At 44.1% G+C, this 17,020-nt stretch overlaps 1 protein-coding gene across 1 annotated transcript in view; it reads left to right on the top strand.

Moving 5' to 3' along the window:
• Positions 1 to 11,245: 11,245 nt before the first annotated feature.
• Ubr3 (ubiquitin protein ligase E3 component n-recognin 3) overlaps positions 11,246 to 17,020 on the top strand; it is a 155,140-nt gene continuing 149,365 nt past the window's right edge. The window contains exon 1 of the mRNA XM_048345753.1: positions 11,246 to 11,846. Within this exon, the coding sequence (XP_048201710.1) occupies positions 11,290 to 11,846 (557 nt within the window). The 5' untranslated portion in view covers positions 11,246 to 11,289. The remainder of the gene's footprint in view (positions 11,847 to 17,020) is intronic.

Below are 17,020 nucleotides of genomic sequence, written 5' to 3'. Positions count from 1 at the left end.
TTGAACTTGGATTCTCATACTTTTGCTTGGAGTTTTGTTTAAGGCTGCTACTCTACTACCTCACTTTTGGCTTTTTGCAGGTTACTAGGAGATAAGAGTCTCATAGGGGCTGGGATATAGCCTAGTGGCAAGAGCACTTGCCTCGTATACATGAAGCCCTGGGTTCAATTCCTCAGCACCACATATACAGAAAATGGCCAGAAGTGGCGCTGTGGCTCAAGTGGCAGAGTGCTAGCCTTGAGCAAAAAGAAGCCAGGGACAGTGCTCAGGCCCTGAGTCCAAGGCCCAGGACTGGCAAAAAAAAAAAAAAAAAGAGTCTCATAGACTTTCCTGTCTGGGATGGCTTTGAATCAAATCCTTAGATTGAGTAGCAGGATTGCAATTCTGTGCAGGACAGGAGCCTGCTTGACTTCCATGATACCTGATGACACATAGAGCTTCTCAGCATTCTACGGTGATCTCTACACACTCGCTCATTGCTAATCCCTTTTAATTTTTTTATTTTTTGGACAGTCCTGGGCCTTGGACTCAGGGCCTGAGCACTGTCCCTGGTTTCTTTTTTTTTTTTTCCTCAAGGCTAGCACTCTGCCACTTGAGCCACAGTGCCACTTTCTGGCCGTTTTGTACATAGTGGTGCTGGGGAATTGAAACCAGGGCTTCATGTATATGAGGCAAGCACTCTTGCCAGTAGGTCATATTCCCAGCCAAAGTCCATCCCTTTTGCAGTTGCATAGACTTGCAATACAACTTAACACTTGACAAATTTACTATGTATGCTGCTCATGACTCTGTCAACAAAAGAAAAATATCAGGCTTTAAAACAGGCAAAAAATGTGAGTGGACATTTTAGGAAGGAGATATGTGAAGCTCCATTAAGCAGATGCTCAACTCACTAGCCCCCGAAAAGGCAAACTAAGACTGCAATGAGGTACAGACCCCTAGAATGGCAGTCATCAAAAAGATAGGCTATAGAAGCCAGGCGCTAGTACCCCACACCTGTAATACTAGCTACTTAGGAGGCTGAGATGTGATGATAGAGGTTCAAAACCAGTCTAGCAGGAAAGTCTGTGTGACACTTAGCTCCAGTTAGCCACCATGAAAGCCGGAAGTGGAGCTATGGCTCCAGTGGTAGAGCACTAGCCTTGAAGAAAAGAAAACAAAAACTCAGTGCCCAGGCCCTGAGTTCAATTGCTAGGACCAGCACAAAACAAAACAACACAATAAGCAGCTATTACAAATGTTAACTAAGATGCAAAGCCAGGCTGGCTGCACAGCCTTGGTGTGCATGTAACAACATGCTCTAGCATCATTGGTGAGTGGTTTGGCAACTTCTTGCTTAGTTAAACATAAATTTATCATACAGAATCCTCCTCTTGAGATTCTAGTCAAAAGAAATTAAAACATATTTTTATACAGACTCACAGAAGTATTTATTTTTAGGTGTCATTGGAGTTTGAACTCAGAACCTTACATTTACTAGCCACTTGCTTTACCTCTTGAACCATATGTCCAGCCCTTTTTGCTTTAGCTATTTTTCAGAGAGGGTCTCTTGCTTTTTGCCTCAGGCCAGTCTCAGACTGTGAATATCTACACTTCTTGTATAGGTGGGACTACAGATGTGCACTACCACCCCAACTTATTTGTTAAGATGAGGGTCATGGCTGGGGATATGGCCTAGTGGCAAGAGTGTTTGCCTCTAATACATGAAGCCTTGGGCTCGATTCCCCAGCACCACATATACAGAAAACTGCCTGAAGTGGTGCTGTGGCTCAAGTGGCAGAGTGCTAGCCTTGAGCAAAAAGAAGCCAGGGACAGTGCTCAGGCCCTGAGTCCAAGGCCCAGGACTGGCAAAAAAAAAAAAAAAAAAAAAAAAAGATGAGGGTCATATGAACTTCTTGCCCAAACTAATCTTGAAACTCCACCCTCTTAATTCCCACCTCTCAAGTATCTGGGACTTAACAGACATGTGTACCATGCCTGGCCATAGGTGGTTTCTAGCTCAGTATTATTTATAATAGCCATAAGTTAGAAATGACCAAAGGTTTATCAACTTGCGGATGGAATAAGCAAAATATGGCACACTCACACAATAGATATTAGTTAACAATACAGAAGAACTAATACCAATCCACTGTGCATAATGGAGGAACTTTAAATACATTATATCAAGGAAAGGAGTCAGATGCAGAAGAATATCTTTTGTGTGAGTTTATTTATACAAACTGGCCATAATAGAAATGTATGCAGTTGTCTGTCTAGGTTATGTTAAATTTTGATTGTGGTTGTACACCTATTCAAATTTACTAGAAGTCATTGAATTTGATTCCAAAAGCAGATGAATTATACCTCACTAATACTGTTAATTATTGGCAATATTCCATATTGTTTGAAATGAATGAAACAATCAAGTTCTGTCTGGTAGAAACAATTTTTACTGAATTAGCTTTCAAAACAAGTATGACAGTCCCAAATCTTTGCTTCTCCCAGGATTTCAGAGCTCCAAACATTTGGTCCAGGAAGTCTGACATAGTTTTCTCTCAGTGCATTAGTGCAATGTAAAACCTCTTCATTGGCCCTGGGATCCCACGCTGTTGCAGCCGTGTCCTCCAGAGCCAGCATGAATACCCTGCAGTGCCTGCAGAATAACTCAAGCTGGAGGCCTGCGTGGAGCCGATCTAGGTCTCTCAGGCAGCTGCAGAACATTCACCGTACTGCATACAGAATGCCTGCAAGGGTGCCTTGCTGGTGGGTGGCCCAGCAGGAAGCAATCACTTCCAGGAACCCAGGTTCCATGCTTTATTTTCAAGGCCGCAAGGAAGAACCTGGTTGAGAAATACCTTCAAAATACAAGGTGACAAATGCATCCAAGTCTCAAGCAAACACTTTTCTCTAGCCAATGATCAGTAGATATTACAGATCTTTACTGTGGCCTGGTTGTATAAGCCAGAGTTATACAGTAATTAATGGTTTTCAATTCAAATAACATAACAGAGTAAGGAGTAGAGTTTTAAGTAATAACGACCTAGTTCTTTTCCTCAAGTGCTTTTGTATTAAGACAACCACCTATACAACCAGATATACCAAAATATACCTCTTTTGTTTATTTGTTTTGTTTTTGTTGCCAGTCCTGGGGCATGGACTCAGGGCCTGAGCACTGTCCCTGGCTTCTTTTTGTTCAAGTCTAGCACTCTACCTCTTGAGCCACAGCACCATTTCTGGCTTTTTTATATATATGTGGTGCTGAGAAATCGAACCCAGGGCTTCATGTATACTGTTGTGCCAAGTCGCGAGACAAACACCAAGAAGGCCACTGAGACTCAGACGTTCTGAAATGCAAAAGCAAGGCAAGGCTTTATTCAAGGGAGCTGCAACTCCGGCCTTGTCCTACCCACCGACACAGCAGAGGTTAGGAGGGAGCCCCGAGCTGCAGTTACACAGGGCTTATAAAGGCAAAAACAAAGTTACAGCAATCAGGTGTTCAAGCAAGCAAGATTAGGACACAGGTACAAATCTGATTGGCTCAGGGCTCGAGGCATTCTGAGGGCAGTTAGAGTTAAGCATTCCCAGTGGTTAGAGTTCTTGATCGACTGGGCCCTAATAAGCTTGTCTTGGGTTTGCTCACAGGGCCTGCTTATCTTTGGTCCACGTGGTAAAGTGGGGTTCGCGTGGTAAAGTGGGGCCTGACTTCAAAGTCTGGCACTTCATATACGAGGCAAGCACTTTACCACTAGGCCATATTCCCAGCCCCCAAATATACTTCTTTCATTAGTGAATTTCTGGCTTTGTTATATCTTGAATATCATTTGTGGAATATTTACTAGATGTTTACATTTTAAGAAGGAAAACATTTTTGTTTGTTAAAGCAGTTGAGTATTTGTAGCTTGTTCCTAAGACTTTTATACTACAATAAAAATTGTTATTTTTCTCATTATTTTACAGTTACTAAATGAAGATAAGGTATTAAAATTAAAGAGGATAAGTAGCCTCTACTAATCACAAGATGTCTTTTTTTTGCCAGTCCTGGGGCTTAAACTCAGGGACTGGGCACTGTCCTTGAGCTTCTTTTGCTCAAGGCTAGAGCTCCACCACTTGAGTTGTTACAGTACCACTTCCGTTTTTTTCTGTGTATGTGGTGCTGAGAAATGGAACCCAGGGCTTTGTGCATGCAAGGCAAGCTACACTACCACTAACCCAGATTCCCACCCCATCTTTCTTTTTTTAACATGAGATTTTCTTTCTTTATCTTATTTTATTTTTTTGTTGGTTATGGGTTTGATCTGTGGCCTGGGTGCTGTCCCTGAGCTCTTCAACTCAAGGCTAGCACTTTACCATTTGAGCCACAGCCACCTACAACTTTCTGGTGGTTAACTGGAGGTAAGTCTCATGGATTTTGCTGCTTGGGCTTGCTTTGAACCTTGATCCTCAGATCTCAGCCTCCTGAGTAGCTAGGATTACAGGCTTGGGTCACAGGTCCCGGCTTACGTGAGATTTTCTTTTTCTGTATGTGTGTTTCTCTCTCTCTCTCTCTCTCTTTCTTTTCTTCCTTCTTTCTTTTTTCTGGTCAGGTGTGGGGCTTTGAGCCACAGGGCTACTTCTGGTTTGCTGGTGGTTAGCTAGAGATAAGAGTCTCAAGGACTTTCCTGCTCAGGCTAGCTTCCAACTGCAATCCTCAGATCTCAGCCTCCAGAGTTGCTAGGATTATAGGCATGAGCCATTGGTGCCTGGCCAAGATTTTCTTTTTCTTTTTCTCCTGTTGGTCATGGGGCTTGAACTTAGGGCCTGGGCACTGTATCTGAGCTCTTTTGCTCAAGGCTAGTGCTATACCACTTTGAGACACGCACCACTTCCCATTTTTGAGTGGTTAATTGGAGATAAGGGTTTCATGGGGCCTTTTCTGCCCAGGCTGGCTTCCATTCAAGATCCTTAGATCTTAGCCTCAAGAGTAGCTAGAATCATAGGCATAAACCACCAGCACCCAGCAAGATTTTCATTTTTAAATGAGAATGTAATTTGTTTTGTTTGAACACTACGCCTGAGAGATGTATCTTAGAAAACTTGGTTGAAAAGAGTAATGTGTATTAGTTTCCCTATCTTTTACATGAAGCAGATTTGATCTTTTTCTTATGTTCTTTTAGTTTAGACTTGTGAAGGTACTTAAAAACAAACAAACAAACAAACTACTTAGCTGGGCACCAGTGTCTCAGGCTTGTAATCCTAGCTACTCAGGGAATTGAGATCTAAGGATTACTGTTTGAAGCTAGTCCAGGCAGGAAAGTCTGTGAGACTCATCTCCAGCTAATCACCAGAAAATCATAAGTGGTGCTGTGGCTCCAAACAGGTAGAGCACAAGTTCAGGGACAGGGCCCAGGCACTGAGCTCAAGCCCCACTACTGACAAACAAACAAAAACTATTATTTTCTCTCTTAAAACATGGTTACATTGAGATCTACAAAGGGAACAGTACAAATGGTTTAAAAAAGTAATATGAAAATATTACAACCTAAAAGAATTCTTCATGTCACAAGGGTTTTAGTTTGGTTATGTGCCTTCCATTTAGTTTTGGGATGCTTTTAGAAGGAGACTTTCTGTTTAATTGGAAAAAAAACAACAAACAAATCCAAACTCCAGCAAACCTCTTCCTTTAAATTTTCTGTCTCACAACTCACTATGCTATGCGATGGGGGATTCCTACAAAAACCATATTTCCATAAAAAAAGCCAGATCAAAATTCAGCTGAAAAACTCTGCACTCATTTGAATTCAAATTCATCAGATTGCAACACTGCAACAGGTCTGTAATCTCAGCACTAGGGAGGCTGAGGCAAGAGGATTGAAATTTTGAGATAAGCCAAACTTGAGACCAGCAAGACTCTTGTCTCAAAAAAAAAAAAAAGTATTTAACAAAATAGCATACTGCTGTGTTACAGAAAACTACAAAATAATATCTAAAATCTATGTCTATGTTTTTTTTTTTTTTTTTGCTGATCTTGGGGCTTGAATTTAGGGCCTTGGCTCTGTCCCTGAACGTCTCTGTGCTCAAAGCTAGTGCTCTACCCCTTGAGCCACAGTGTCACTTCTAACTTTTTCTGTTTATGTGGTACTAAGGAATCAAACCCTGGATTTCGTGCAAGCTAGGCAAGCAATCTAACACTAAACCACATTCCCAGTGCCAAAATCTATGTGTTTTTATGCCATCTGTTTAATCAGTATGAAAAATGTTGTGATATTTCAAAGCCAACTTTTTAAATCACAGAGAAAGATTCAAGTTATGATCATTTCTTTCAAAATTAAAGGCCTCTAGGAGAAAATTTATGAAAAACAGCTTCAAACTTGCAGTTGTATTTATTGGAACTCTTTCAGTTGTAAGAGGAGAGAAGGAGGGAGGGAAAGAGGGAGGGAGATAGAGAGAGAGAGAGAGACAGACAGACAGAGAGACAGACAGACAGACAGAGAGACAGACAGAGAGAGAACAAAGAGGACCATATTGGATTTATGGACAGTGGAGGAAAGGGGAATGAATATAGGGGTCTGGATATTTCTGAATCTTTGCCTAGTTTTCTCAGCTCCATTGTCTCCACAATAGCCTCTGTGGGTGGCTCTCTTCAGACTCCAGCCTCAGGCCAGGTCCCCTACAACTTCATAAAAAAAGGAAAATGAGGTCTTTGTTGTAAACTCCTCTTAAAATCCTGGGGAAGGAACTGCAACCAACCTCCTGGTGGCCTATATCACCTCTATTACCAGAAAGGAGAAGAGATAGCTGCTCAGAACATAACCACATAAAATGCTCACAATGAGGCTAACTTCAACATTTCTGTCTGAGCTCCAACTATGCATGTATTTTCTCCATGTGTGCAGTAAGTTCACCAATCCTGACCAGCAGTTGTTGAAATCCTATTATGAAACATTTCTCCTGCTAGGGTTACAAAGTCCTCTGCCCAATCACATTTAAGATGTACAACTCCTCTCAGTAGTTGTTACTACCCCTGCTTTATAAGCAGTGGTAATGCCCTTCATTTCATAGCCTTCAACAAAATATGAAAGAACATTGGAGAAGGAAGAATTCATTGTTTCTGCTCCTGCCTAACCTTCTTTCTTCCTTCCTTCTCCCTCCCTCCCTCCCTCCCTCCCTCCTTCCCTCCCTCCCTCCCTCCCTCCCTCCCTCTCTCCCTCCCTCCCTTCCTTCCTTCCTTCCTCCCCCCCCACTCCCCTCCTCCCTGCCTCCTTTCTTTTCTTCTTTTAGGTATGAGTCCTGTAAGACCTTCCAACTATACTTAATGCAGTTTTCTCATTTGTTTAATATTGAAACAAGAACATTTTTAGTAAGTTTCTCAACTCATGTATTAGAAGTATTTTTGGGGAAAAAGCATGACAGTGTATTAAGGATTTGACCTAAATTAACTCCTCCACACACTGGTGTGTGCTACATTTCCAAGGTTATGAATGCTTAACAATCCTCCGGAATCTCTTTTGTTATTAGTAATCATATGTTATCATTTTCCTCCTTAAAAAAGCAAGTTTCATACTCCACATCTCTACTAAAGTTCATACTTCCACCTTGCCTTATTCATGCAGAAAGCTAGTTTGCCATTTTTTTTTTTTTTTTTTTGGCCAGTCCTGGGCCTTGGACTCAGGGCCTGAGCACTGTCCCTGGCTTCCTTTTGCTCAAGGCTAGCACTCTGCCACTTGAGCCACAGCACCACTTCTGGCCATTTTCCATATATGTGGTACTGGGGAATTGAACCCAGGGCTTCATGTATACGAGGCAAGCTCTCTTGCCACTAGGCCATATTCCCAGCCCTAGTTTGCCAATTTTTTGTTGGGTGGTTACCATGTGCTCCCTGCTAGACATAATGTTAGCACTCAGAACAAAAGAAATCTGTTGTCTGCTATGTGTTTAGGAACACAAATCACCTCCTCATGATTTTTTTCTCTACCTGTACCTTCTTTATAGGATTATTGAGAGAATTAAAAGAAATAACATAGGGAAGTGGAGATCAGGAAGATCTTGATTTGAAGCCAGGCAAAAAGTTACTGAGGGGGCTGGGGATATGGCCTAGTGGCTAGAGAGCTCGCCTCGTATACATGAGGCCCTGGGTTCGATTCCCCAGCACCACATATACAGAAAACGGCCAGAAGTGGTGCTGTGGCTCAAGTGGCAGAGTGCTAGCCTTGAGCAAAAAGGAAGCCAGGGACAGTGCTCAGGCCCTGAGTCCAAGCCCCAGGACTGGCCAAAAAAAAAAAAAAAAAAGTTACTGAGACCTCAGATTAAGAAATAAGATGTGGGCTGGGAATATGGCCTAGTGGTAGAGTGCTTGCCTCATATACATGAAGCCCTGAGTTCGATTCCTCAGCACCACATATATGGAAAAAGCTGGAAGTGGCACTGTGGCTCAGGTGGTATAGTGCTATCCCTGAGCAAAAATAAGCCAGAGACAGTGCTCAGGCCCTGAGTCCAAGCCCTAAAACTGGAAAAAAAAAAGAAAAGAAAAGAAAGAAAGAAGATGGTGGTACACATCTGTAATCTCATCCATACAATAGATGGAGGCAGAAGGATTTAGGTCTGAGGCCAGCCTTAACAAAAACTGAGAATTTTTTCTGAAAAATAATTAAAGTAATATGAGCTGGAGACATGGCTCAAGTGGTAGAACACCTGCCTGGCAAGTTCAACTCCAGTTCATACACAGAAAGAAATAATATTTAAAAGGCTGGCAAATCTTATCTATTCATAAAGTATTATCTCTTCTGTTAATTTCTGTTTAGCAATAAGTCAAAAGCATTTAAGAATTTAGAGGCAAAATGAGCATTTAGAGGTAATGATAGAGTTAATTTATGCTTTTTTTTTTTTTTTTTGCCAGTCCTGGGGACTGGACTCAGGGCCTGAGCACTGTCCCTGGCTTCCTTTTTTTGTTCAAGGCTAGCACTCTGCCACTTGAGCCACAGCACCACTTCTGGCCGTTTTCTGTATATGTGGTGCTGGGGAATCAAACCCAGGGCCTCATGTCGAGGCAAGCTCTCTTGCCACTAGGCCATATCCCCAGCCCCTTCATTTATGCTTTGTTTTCAAGAAATTCACCAGCTTGACCAGCTTGCTGTGGCGTCACATATGTGAACCCATCATGAGAGGAGACTGAAGCAGGAAGATTGTAATTTGAAGCCGATTTAGGCTACATAGTGAGATCCTTTTTTTATTTGTTTTGTTTTTGTTGCCACTCATGGGGTGTGGACTCAGGGCCTGAGCACTGTCTCTGGCTTCTTTCTTTTGCTCAAGGCTAGCACCCTTCCACTTGAGCCACAGCGCCACTTCCAGCTTTTTCATATATATATATTTACTTCCAGCTTTTTCTTTTTTTTTTTTTTTTTTTGGCCAGTCCTGGGCCTTGGACTCAGGGCCTAAGCACTGTCCCTGGCTTCTTCCCGCTCAAGGCAAGCACTCTGCCACTTGAGCCACAGCGCCGCTTCTGGCCGTTTTCTTTATATGTGGTGCTGGGGAATCGAACCTAGGGCCTCGTGTATCCGAGGCAGGCACTCTTGCCACTAGGCTATATCCCCAGCCCCTACTTCCAGCTTTTTCGATGTATGTGGTGCTGAGGAATAGACCCTAGATTTTCATGTATACGAGGGGAGCAATTTACCACTAGGCCATATTCCCAGCCTGAGATCCTTTTTCAAAGGAACACAAATGAAGTCCCCAACACTTGAAGAAATTTCCAAATAGTTGTGTGGTGCAGATGGTTTTAATAGCCAAGATAGTTCTCTGTCTCTCTCTCTCTCTTTCTCTTTGCCAGTCCTGGTGCTTGAACTCAGGGCCTGAGCACTGTCTGTGGCTTCTTTTCTTGCTCAAGGCTACTACTCTACCACTTGAGCCACAGTGCCACTTCCAGCCTTTTTTATATATGTGGTGCTGAGGAATTGAACCTAGGGCTTCATATATACAAGGCGAGCACTTTACCATTAGGCCATATTCCCAGCCCCCAAGATAGTTCTCTTATCAAGTAAGTTACAGCTTTTTTTTTTTTTTAATAAAAGGAAGTGACCTGCACAGAGCATTGTCAACATAGGAGCGTAAGGTAAGAATTAGAAATAATAAGACCCAGAGGCAGGACATGATAAAACATTTAAAAAAAAAAAGCCCAAACACCAAAAACAAAACAAAACAAAACAAGAAACCAATGAATATAGCTATTTGGTACCTTTAGATATGCCGAAGTTGGAGTAAAACTAGAAGATAAAAATGGATCTGCAGGGCAGTGGCCCATGATAGAGTGCTTGCCTAGCATCTAGCATGCATGAAGCATCACATATATAGAAAAGATCCAGTGGTGCTGTGGCTCAAGTGGTAGAGTGCTAGCCTTGAGCAAAAAGAAGCCAGGGACAGTGCTCAGGCCCTGAGTTTAAGGTTCAGAACTAGCAAAAAAAAAAAAAAATGGAGCTGCATACTAAATGTAGCTTGGAAGACTAGTGAAGAGACTTAAGAAGTTTGGTCAGGTGCTGGTGTCCATGCTTCTAATCCTAGCTACTCAGGAGGCTGAGATCTGTCTGAGGAACTTGGTTCAAAGCCAGCCTGGGCAGGAAAGTCCGGGATATTCTTATCTCCAATTAACCACCAGAAAACCGGAAGTGGAGCTGTGGTTCCAAGTGGGAGAGTGCTAGCCTTGAGCGAAAAAGCTCAGAGACAGTGCCCAGGTCGAGTTCAAGCCCTATGACCGGCAAAAACAAAACAAAACAAAAAACTTGGCTGACAGTTTCCACTGAAGATTTTGAACAGAAAATGATGGCAAAAAATGTATTTCAGTTTGCTAACGAATGCACTTCAGATCAACCTACAGATAATGTAAGGGTAAGCATTGATTCCAGGGACTAATTAGGATGCTGTTAACATAACTAGGAACTAAATAGGGCTCTGATGACAGGAATCAACATCTCAGAACGGAAATGCATCGGTTGTGTATAATTCCCACTCTTTGCAAATAAGGGGAAAATAAAAGTCACTCTTGCTAAAGATTTTCTGGCAGACGATCCCCCTGACTGCTGCAGCTCTCCACTTCAGAAGTAGAGAGCCAACAGGTGGGGGACAGCACGGGGGCGGGGCTTGGCGGGGTGGGGGGCCCGGAGACCGCCCCCGCCCCCAATTTCCCAGGGGGCGTTTGCTCGAGTTGGGAGTCGGGAGGAGGTGCGCGGCTGCTCGGGGTATCGCGAGACTTGGGCGGGCCGAGCACTCGAAGCCGTCAATTCCCGCACCTTCCCAGGAGGAGCCGCCGGCTTTGGACTCTCCAAATTCTGAGCTCTCATCATGGCGGCGGCGGCCGCGGCGGCCGTCGGGGGCCCGCAGCCGCCCCAGCCGGAGGTGCCGACACCGGGGTCGGCCCTGGATAAGGCGGCGACCGCCGCGCACCTGAAGGCCGCCCTGAGCCGGCCGGACAACCGGGCAGGTGCTGAGGAGCTGCGGGCGCTGCTAGAGCGGGTGCTGAGCGCCGGGCGGCCGCTGGCCGGGGCTGCGGGCGGCGAGGAGGCGGCGGCGGCGGGCGGCGTGGGCAGCGGGGGCGCCCCGGGCGCGGCGGCGGCCGAGGAGGCCCTGGAGTGGTGTAAGTGCCTTCTGGCGGGCGGCGGCGGCTACGACGAGTTCTGCGCGGCGGTGCGGGCCTACGACCCCGCGGCGCTGTGCGGCCTGGTCTGGACGGCCAACTTCGTGGCCTACCGCTGCCGGACGTGCGGCATCTCGCCCTGCATGTCGCTGTGCGCCGAGTGCTTCCACCAGGGCGACCACACCGGCCACGACTTCAACATGTTCCGCAGCCAGGCCGGCGGCGCCTGTGACTGCGGAGATAGCAACGTGATGCGGGAGAGTGGGTGAGTGCAGCCTCCCCGCCCCCACTCTCCCGACCCCTGGGCCACTTTTTACGGGGAGGGGGAAGGCACTGCGGCGGCCGGGCCTGAGCCCCGGGGCCAGGACTCGGGGTGTTTGGGAGCCGACCCTGAGCTGTCGCGGGGAGGGTGTGGGGGAGGGCGCAGCCGCACGGGGACGGCGGTGACTGAGCTGTCAGTGGTGGAAGGGAGATGGGGCTGGGGTGGGGGGCGAGGAGAGCGTGCTCTGGCAACCGGACTATGAATTTTCAGGAAGGTCCGGGCTGGATGAGTGATGGGGAGAAAAGAATCAGCGCTCTCTTCCCCAGGGAGGGAGAAAGGCGACTTGGGAGAATCTGGTGTGGAGCTGTCAGTTGTGTACTTACTGGGAAAGGCCGTGAAGCCCCTAGTCTGGTTCCTGGGTAGAGACTTAGGAGGCAACTTGGAATTCAGTGGGGCGGGGTGGGGGGTAGGAACTGCATTGGGTCATAGGATAATAAGAGCTGGGGCTGCATTGGGTCCTGGGATAATAAGAGCTGGGGAGACGGTCCTGTAAGTCCAGGAAAAAGGCTTCTGAACTGTCAGGGTGTCTACAGCTGAGGAGCTCCTGAGCTCCTAATGGGGTTGAGGGAGGAGGGAAGGGGCGGGGCTTGCATAAAAAGTGAATGTTGAGTTGTCACTGGAGTATCTGGTGTACTGGAGTGGCATCTAGAATTGGGCGACTGAACAGTTATAGAATACTCTTCATCCCTGCAGAACAAACAAGACGCTGAGCGAGTTGGGGAATTGTTAGATCTTCTCCAGTTAAGAGCGCTTTAATCATCGACAAATATATCAACGTTTGCCTGAAAGAAAGGCACTCAGCAAAGGCGTCTTTGACAAGAGCACTGACTTTGGATAAGATAGATGCATCAGGTGTTGGGACTTAAATACAACATTTTTTAAAGTTCGATGTGAATTAGAGTTGGTACATGTGGGGTCTTGGCTTGGGTATGATGTTAGTGTCAGTGAAGGTTCTAAGACATAAAGGAAAAACTTAGTGATAAAGAGATTTGGACAGGGCAATCTTTGAGAGATTAGCATATCTAGTCATTCAGATTTTGTACAGTTTAGTAGTGTTTTGAGTACGTGTTGGTTGTCCTTACTTGAAAATACTTTTACTTGCTGTGTGTGCATGGAAGGCCCCTTGAAGATTAAATTGGACAAAACACTGACCTCCTCCTACCCCTTAATTCTCTTACACTACAGTAGAAGATGATAAATTCCTTAAATAGTCTAGAAGTTAGAAATAGGAAAGGAGGTCTGTATGCTGAGGGGGCTAAGAAAAAGGTTTCAGAAAGGTATTTTGAGCTTACTACACTAATAATTATTAATTTCAGTTAACATTTGAGATCTGGAAATGTATACCTGTCTCACCCCCCCTCCCCCTTTATTTTTTTCCTTCGGTGCAGGTCCTAGGGCTAAAACTCAGGGCCTGGGCTTTGTCCCTGAACTGTTTGCTCAGGGATGATACTCTACCACTTGAGCCACAGCTCCACTTGGGGCTTTTTATTTATTTGTAGTTTATTGGAGATAAGAGTCTCATGAGGGCTGGGAATATGGCCTAGTGGCAAGAGTGCTTGTCTTCTATGCATGAAGCCCTAGGTTTGATTCCTCAGTACCGCATATATAGAAAATGGCAAGTGGCGCTGTGGCTCAAGTGGCAGAGTGCTAGCCTTGAGCAAAAAGGAAGGCAGGGACAGGGCTCAGGCCCTGAGTTCAAGGTCCAGGACTGGCAAAAAAGAAAAAAAAAAAGAGTCTCATGAATTCTTATTCCTGCTTGGGCTGGGGCTGGCTTCAGCTTTGAACCACGATCCTCAGGTCTCATCCTCTTGAGAGGATTACAGGTGTGAGCCACCAGCACCCAGAGTACCTGACCCTTTAAAAAGTATTTTAGAAAGCTTCATATTTGAATAATACTGAGTAAAATATACAGTTCAGAAAGCAAAAAAATAAAAAAGATATACAGCTTACAGTTTGAGGTTTTCCTCTATCTGATAATTTTCAATTTTCACTGTAATTAATCTTTTTTAGTTCAAAACAAAAAGGGATAAATGTTTTTTCAAACAAAAAGGTAACATACTTGGCATTTTTCTAACTTACTTTTCACTTATTTTAGGTGTTTTTTGATACTAGTAAATCAGTGTCCTCATTCTGATTTGTCTAAAAATTGCTATATAATGTTCTATAGGTTTGTTACTCTTTTTTTTTTTTGCCAGTTCTGGGGCTTGAACTCAGGGCCTGAGCGCTGTCCCTGGCTTCTTTTTGCTCAAGGCTAGCACTCTGCCACTTGAGCCACAGCGCCACTTCTGGCCATTTTCTATATATGTGGTGCTGAGGAATCGAACCTAGGGCTTCATGTATATGAGGCAAGCACTCTTGCCACTAGGCCATATTCCCAGCCCAGGTTTGTTACTCTTGATTAGTATTTTTCTTTCTGGGCATTTAGGTTTTCCATATGAGATAAACAACTTGATATGCTTGTCTTGTCCCACCTGTGCAAGAACATCAGTGGGATAAATCCTCAAAAGTGGCCTTTAAAATTATCCTCCATAGGCTTATTACTTACTGCTGTATGAATTTGCTTATTTTCGAATATCTTCCTGAACAGTATTATTGAAACTATGGACTTTGGGCTGAGAGTATGGCTCAAGTGCAAAGTGTCTGCCTAATAAACACAAGATCCTGAGTTCAATCTCCAGTACCATAAAAAAAGGAGAAACATCCAAAACTTGGGCCTTGTATCCATCTATTTGATGAAAAGTGGCCAGATTTTAAATGTTTTACACGATTTAACATCTAATCTTCAACATTTTTTTTTTTTTTTTTTGCCAGTTCTGGAGCTTGAACTCAGGGCTGAGCACTGTCCTGGCTTCTTTTTGCTCAAGTTTAGCACTCTGCCACTTGAGCCACGGCGTCATCTCTGACTTTTTCTATATATGTGGTGCTGAGGAATTGAATCCAGGGCTTCATATATATGAGGCGGGCACTCTACCACTAGACCATATTCCCAGCCATAATCTTTAACATTTTGAGTTACTTATCTTTTCCCATTATACAGAAGAGGAAAGTAGGGTACAGAATTAAAATAAACTTGCTTATGATTGCACTTTTCTTTGTTAAATGGAACTCCTTTTTGGTGCTGGGGATTAAACCTAGGGCCTTGGGCATGTTAAGCAGGCACTATAGTACTGAAATATGTATCTGATCCTTCTTTAAATATGCCGTTTTTTAAAGGCCCATCTCTTTTTTCCTCCTCCTCCTCCTCCTCCTCCTCCTCCCCTCCTCCTCCTCCTCCTCCTCCTCTTCTTCCTCCTCCTCCTCCTCCTCCTCTTCTTCCTCCTCCTCCCCCTCCCCCTCCTCCCCCTCCTCCCCCCTCCTCCTCCCCCTCCTCCTCCCCCTCCTCCCCCCTCCCCCTCCCCCTCCTCCTCCTCCCCCTCCTCCCCCCTCCCCCTCCTCCCCCCTCCCCCTCCTCCCCCCTCCCCCCTAAAGTTTTACAGCTACTTGGACAGAATAATTCTTCAGGGTTACAGAGCTAATACACTAGAATCTTTTTAGAATTGGAAATAAACAGATTGAAACTGATCTTGGTGGGCAGAGTTGTACTATCCAGCATGGACAAAGGTTAATTTTTCTCAGGCTTTCATATTAAAAAAATACCTTTATGTTGCTTAAAAATTGAAGGTGTGTTATTTTGCAGTTATTCTGATTGCTATAAAAACTTACAAATCCCACTGTTTAGTTATTTTCAGGGAATTCTTATTTTTATCTGTCTCTGTGTTACCACTATATGTATGTACATACATACATATGTGTATATATCTGTCTGTCTGTCTGTATCTATAGCCAATGGTGGTATATATCTTTTGTACTAAACATCTTAACCTAGCCTTCTGTAAAGACACAAGACAGACAGCAAGCCCGATAGGATCTGTCTACACCATATGCTGTCACAATCACAGCCAAGAGCATTCTTGTTTTTCACCAAGATGTTGACAGCATTAACCCCTCTGTTTGATGAATGGATAGGTGGTCTTTTAGTAGGGACATCCTTTTTCAGGCAGTGTTTTCTTCAGCCCGGGCGACTGTGTCTGCTTTTTCTCTGGTCTTTACTCATTGGCCAGGTTGAGCAGGTGAATATCTATTGGTGGTCCAACGCCTGAGTGAGCTGGTAAACTGAAGGAGTACTTTCAGCTGCTTATGGAGGATAGCTTTCCCACTGCAGTGGAATATAGTACTAGCTAAAGCAGGTGAGGTCCTTTTGGTTTGACAAAATTCTTAGGCTTTTGCTCAGATGAGATTTATCACTTCTTGGTTCTTTGGTTTTTCTTGGTGACAGGGAAAGGAACTGATAAAGGGCTTCTTCCCCTTGGCCTTCTGTTTGGCATCTTGGGTGTATGAAGGAAAAAGAGAGCCCAGATCTTTATTAATCTCATAAGTGAAAAGCGATATATTGTTGCATTTATTACATTCTTTACTGCCCAAATCTGGAATATTTTGAAGGCAATATTAGTTACCTTATAATTATAAATATTTGAGCATGTATTCCAAATGTTTATCATCTATTTTTTAATATTTTTATTTAAGTAGTTGTACAAAGGAGTTGCCATACTACAGGACAGTGTATGAATATAGTGCCTCTTGATCATTATCACCTCTTTTTAACATTCTTATCAACCCCTCCCATCCTACCCTTTTCTTCTCTTCTTAAGTTTTAGGTTATGTAGTGATTTTTTTCTGCCATTTAACAAAGCAATTTATGTATACAGTGCATCTTGATCTGTGTCCTCCCTTCAACATCTTCACTTCAACATGCCCCTTCCCTTATTTTTCTCATTTCTGTAGTACATACAACACATTCTTGCCTGCATTCTACTCTTGTCCCCAGTTCATTCTTTCAGTGTTATTGACTGCTCATTCTAACATTTTTTGTAATTATTCTATTATTATTATTATTATTATTATTATTATTATTATTTTTGCAGTCCTGGGGCTTGAACTCAGGGCCTGAGCATTGTCCCTGGCTTCTTTTTGCTCAAGGCTAGCACTCTGCCACTTGAGCCACAGTGCCACTTCTGGCCGTTTTCTGTATATGTGGTGCTGGGGAATCGAACCCAGGGCTTCATGTATACGAGGCAAGC

The sequence above is a fragment of the Perognathus longimembris genome, chromosome 4 (assembly GCF_023159225.1).
Source record: "Perognathus longimembris pacificus isolate PPM17 chromosome 4, ASM2315922v1, whole genome shotgun sequence".
In the NCBI taxonomy this organism is placed as follows: domain Eukaryota; kingdom Metazoa; phylum Chordata; class Mammalia; order Rodentia; family Heteromyidae; genus Perognathus; species Perognathus longimembris.
The sequence above is the reverse complement of the archived record's forward strand: the minus strand, read 5'-3'. Positions and strand labels throughout refer to the sequence as shown.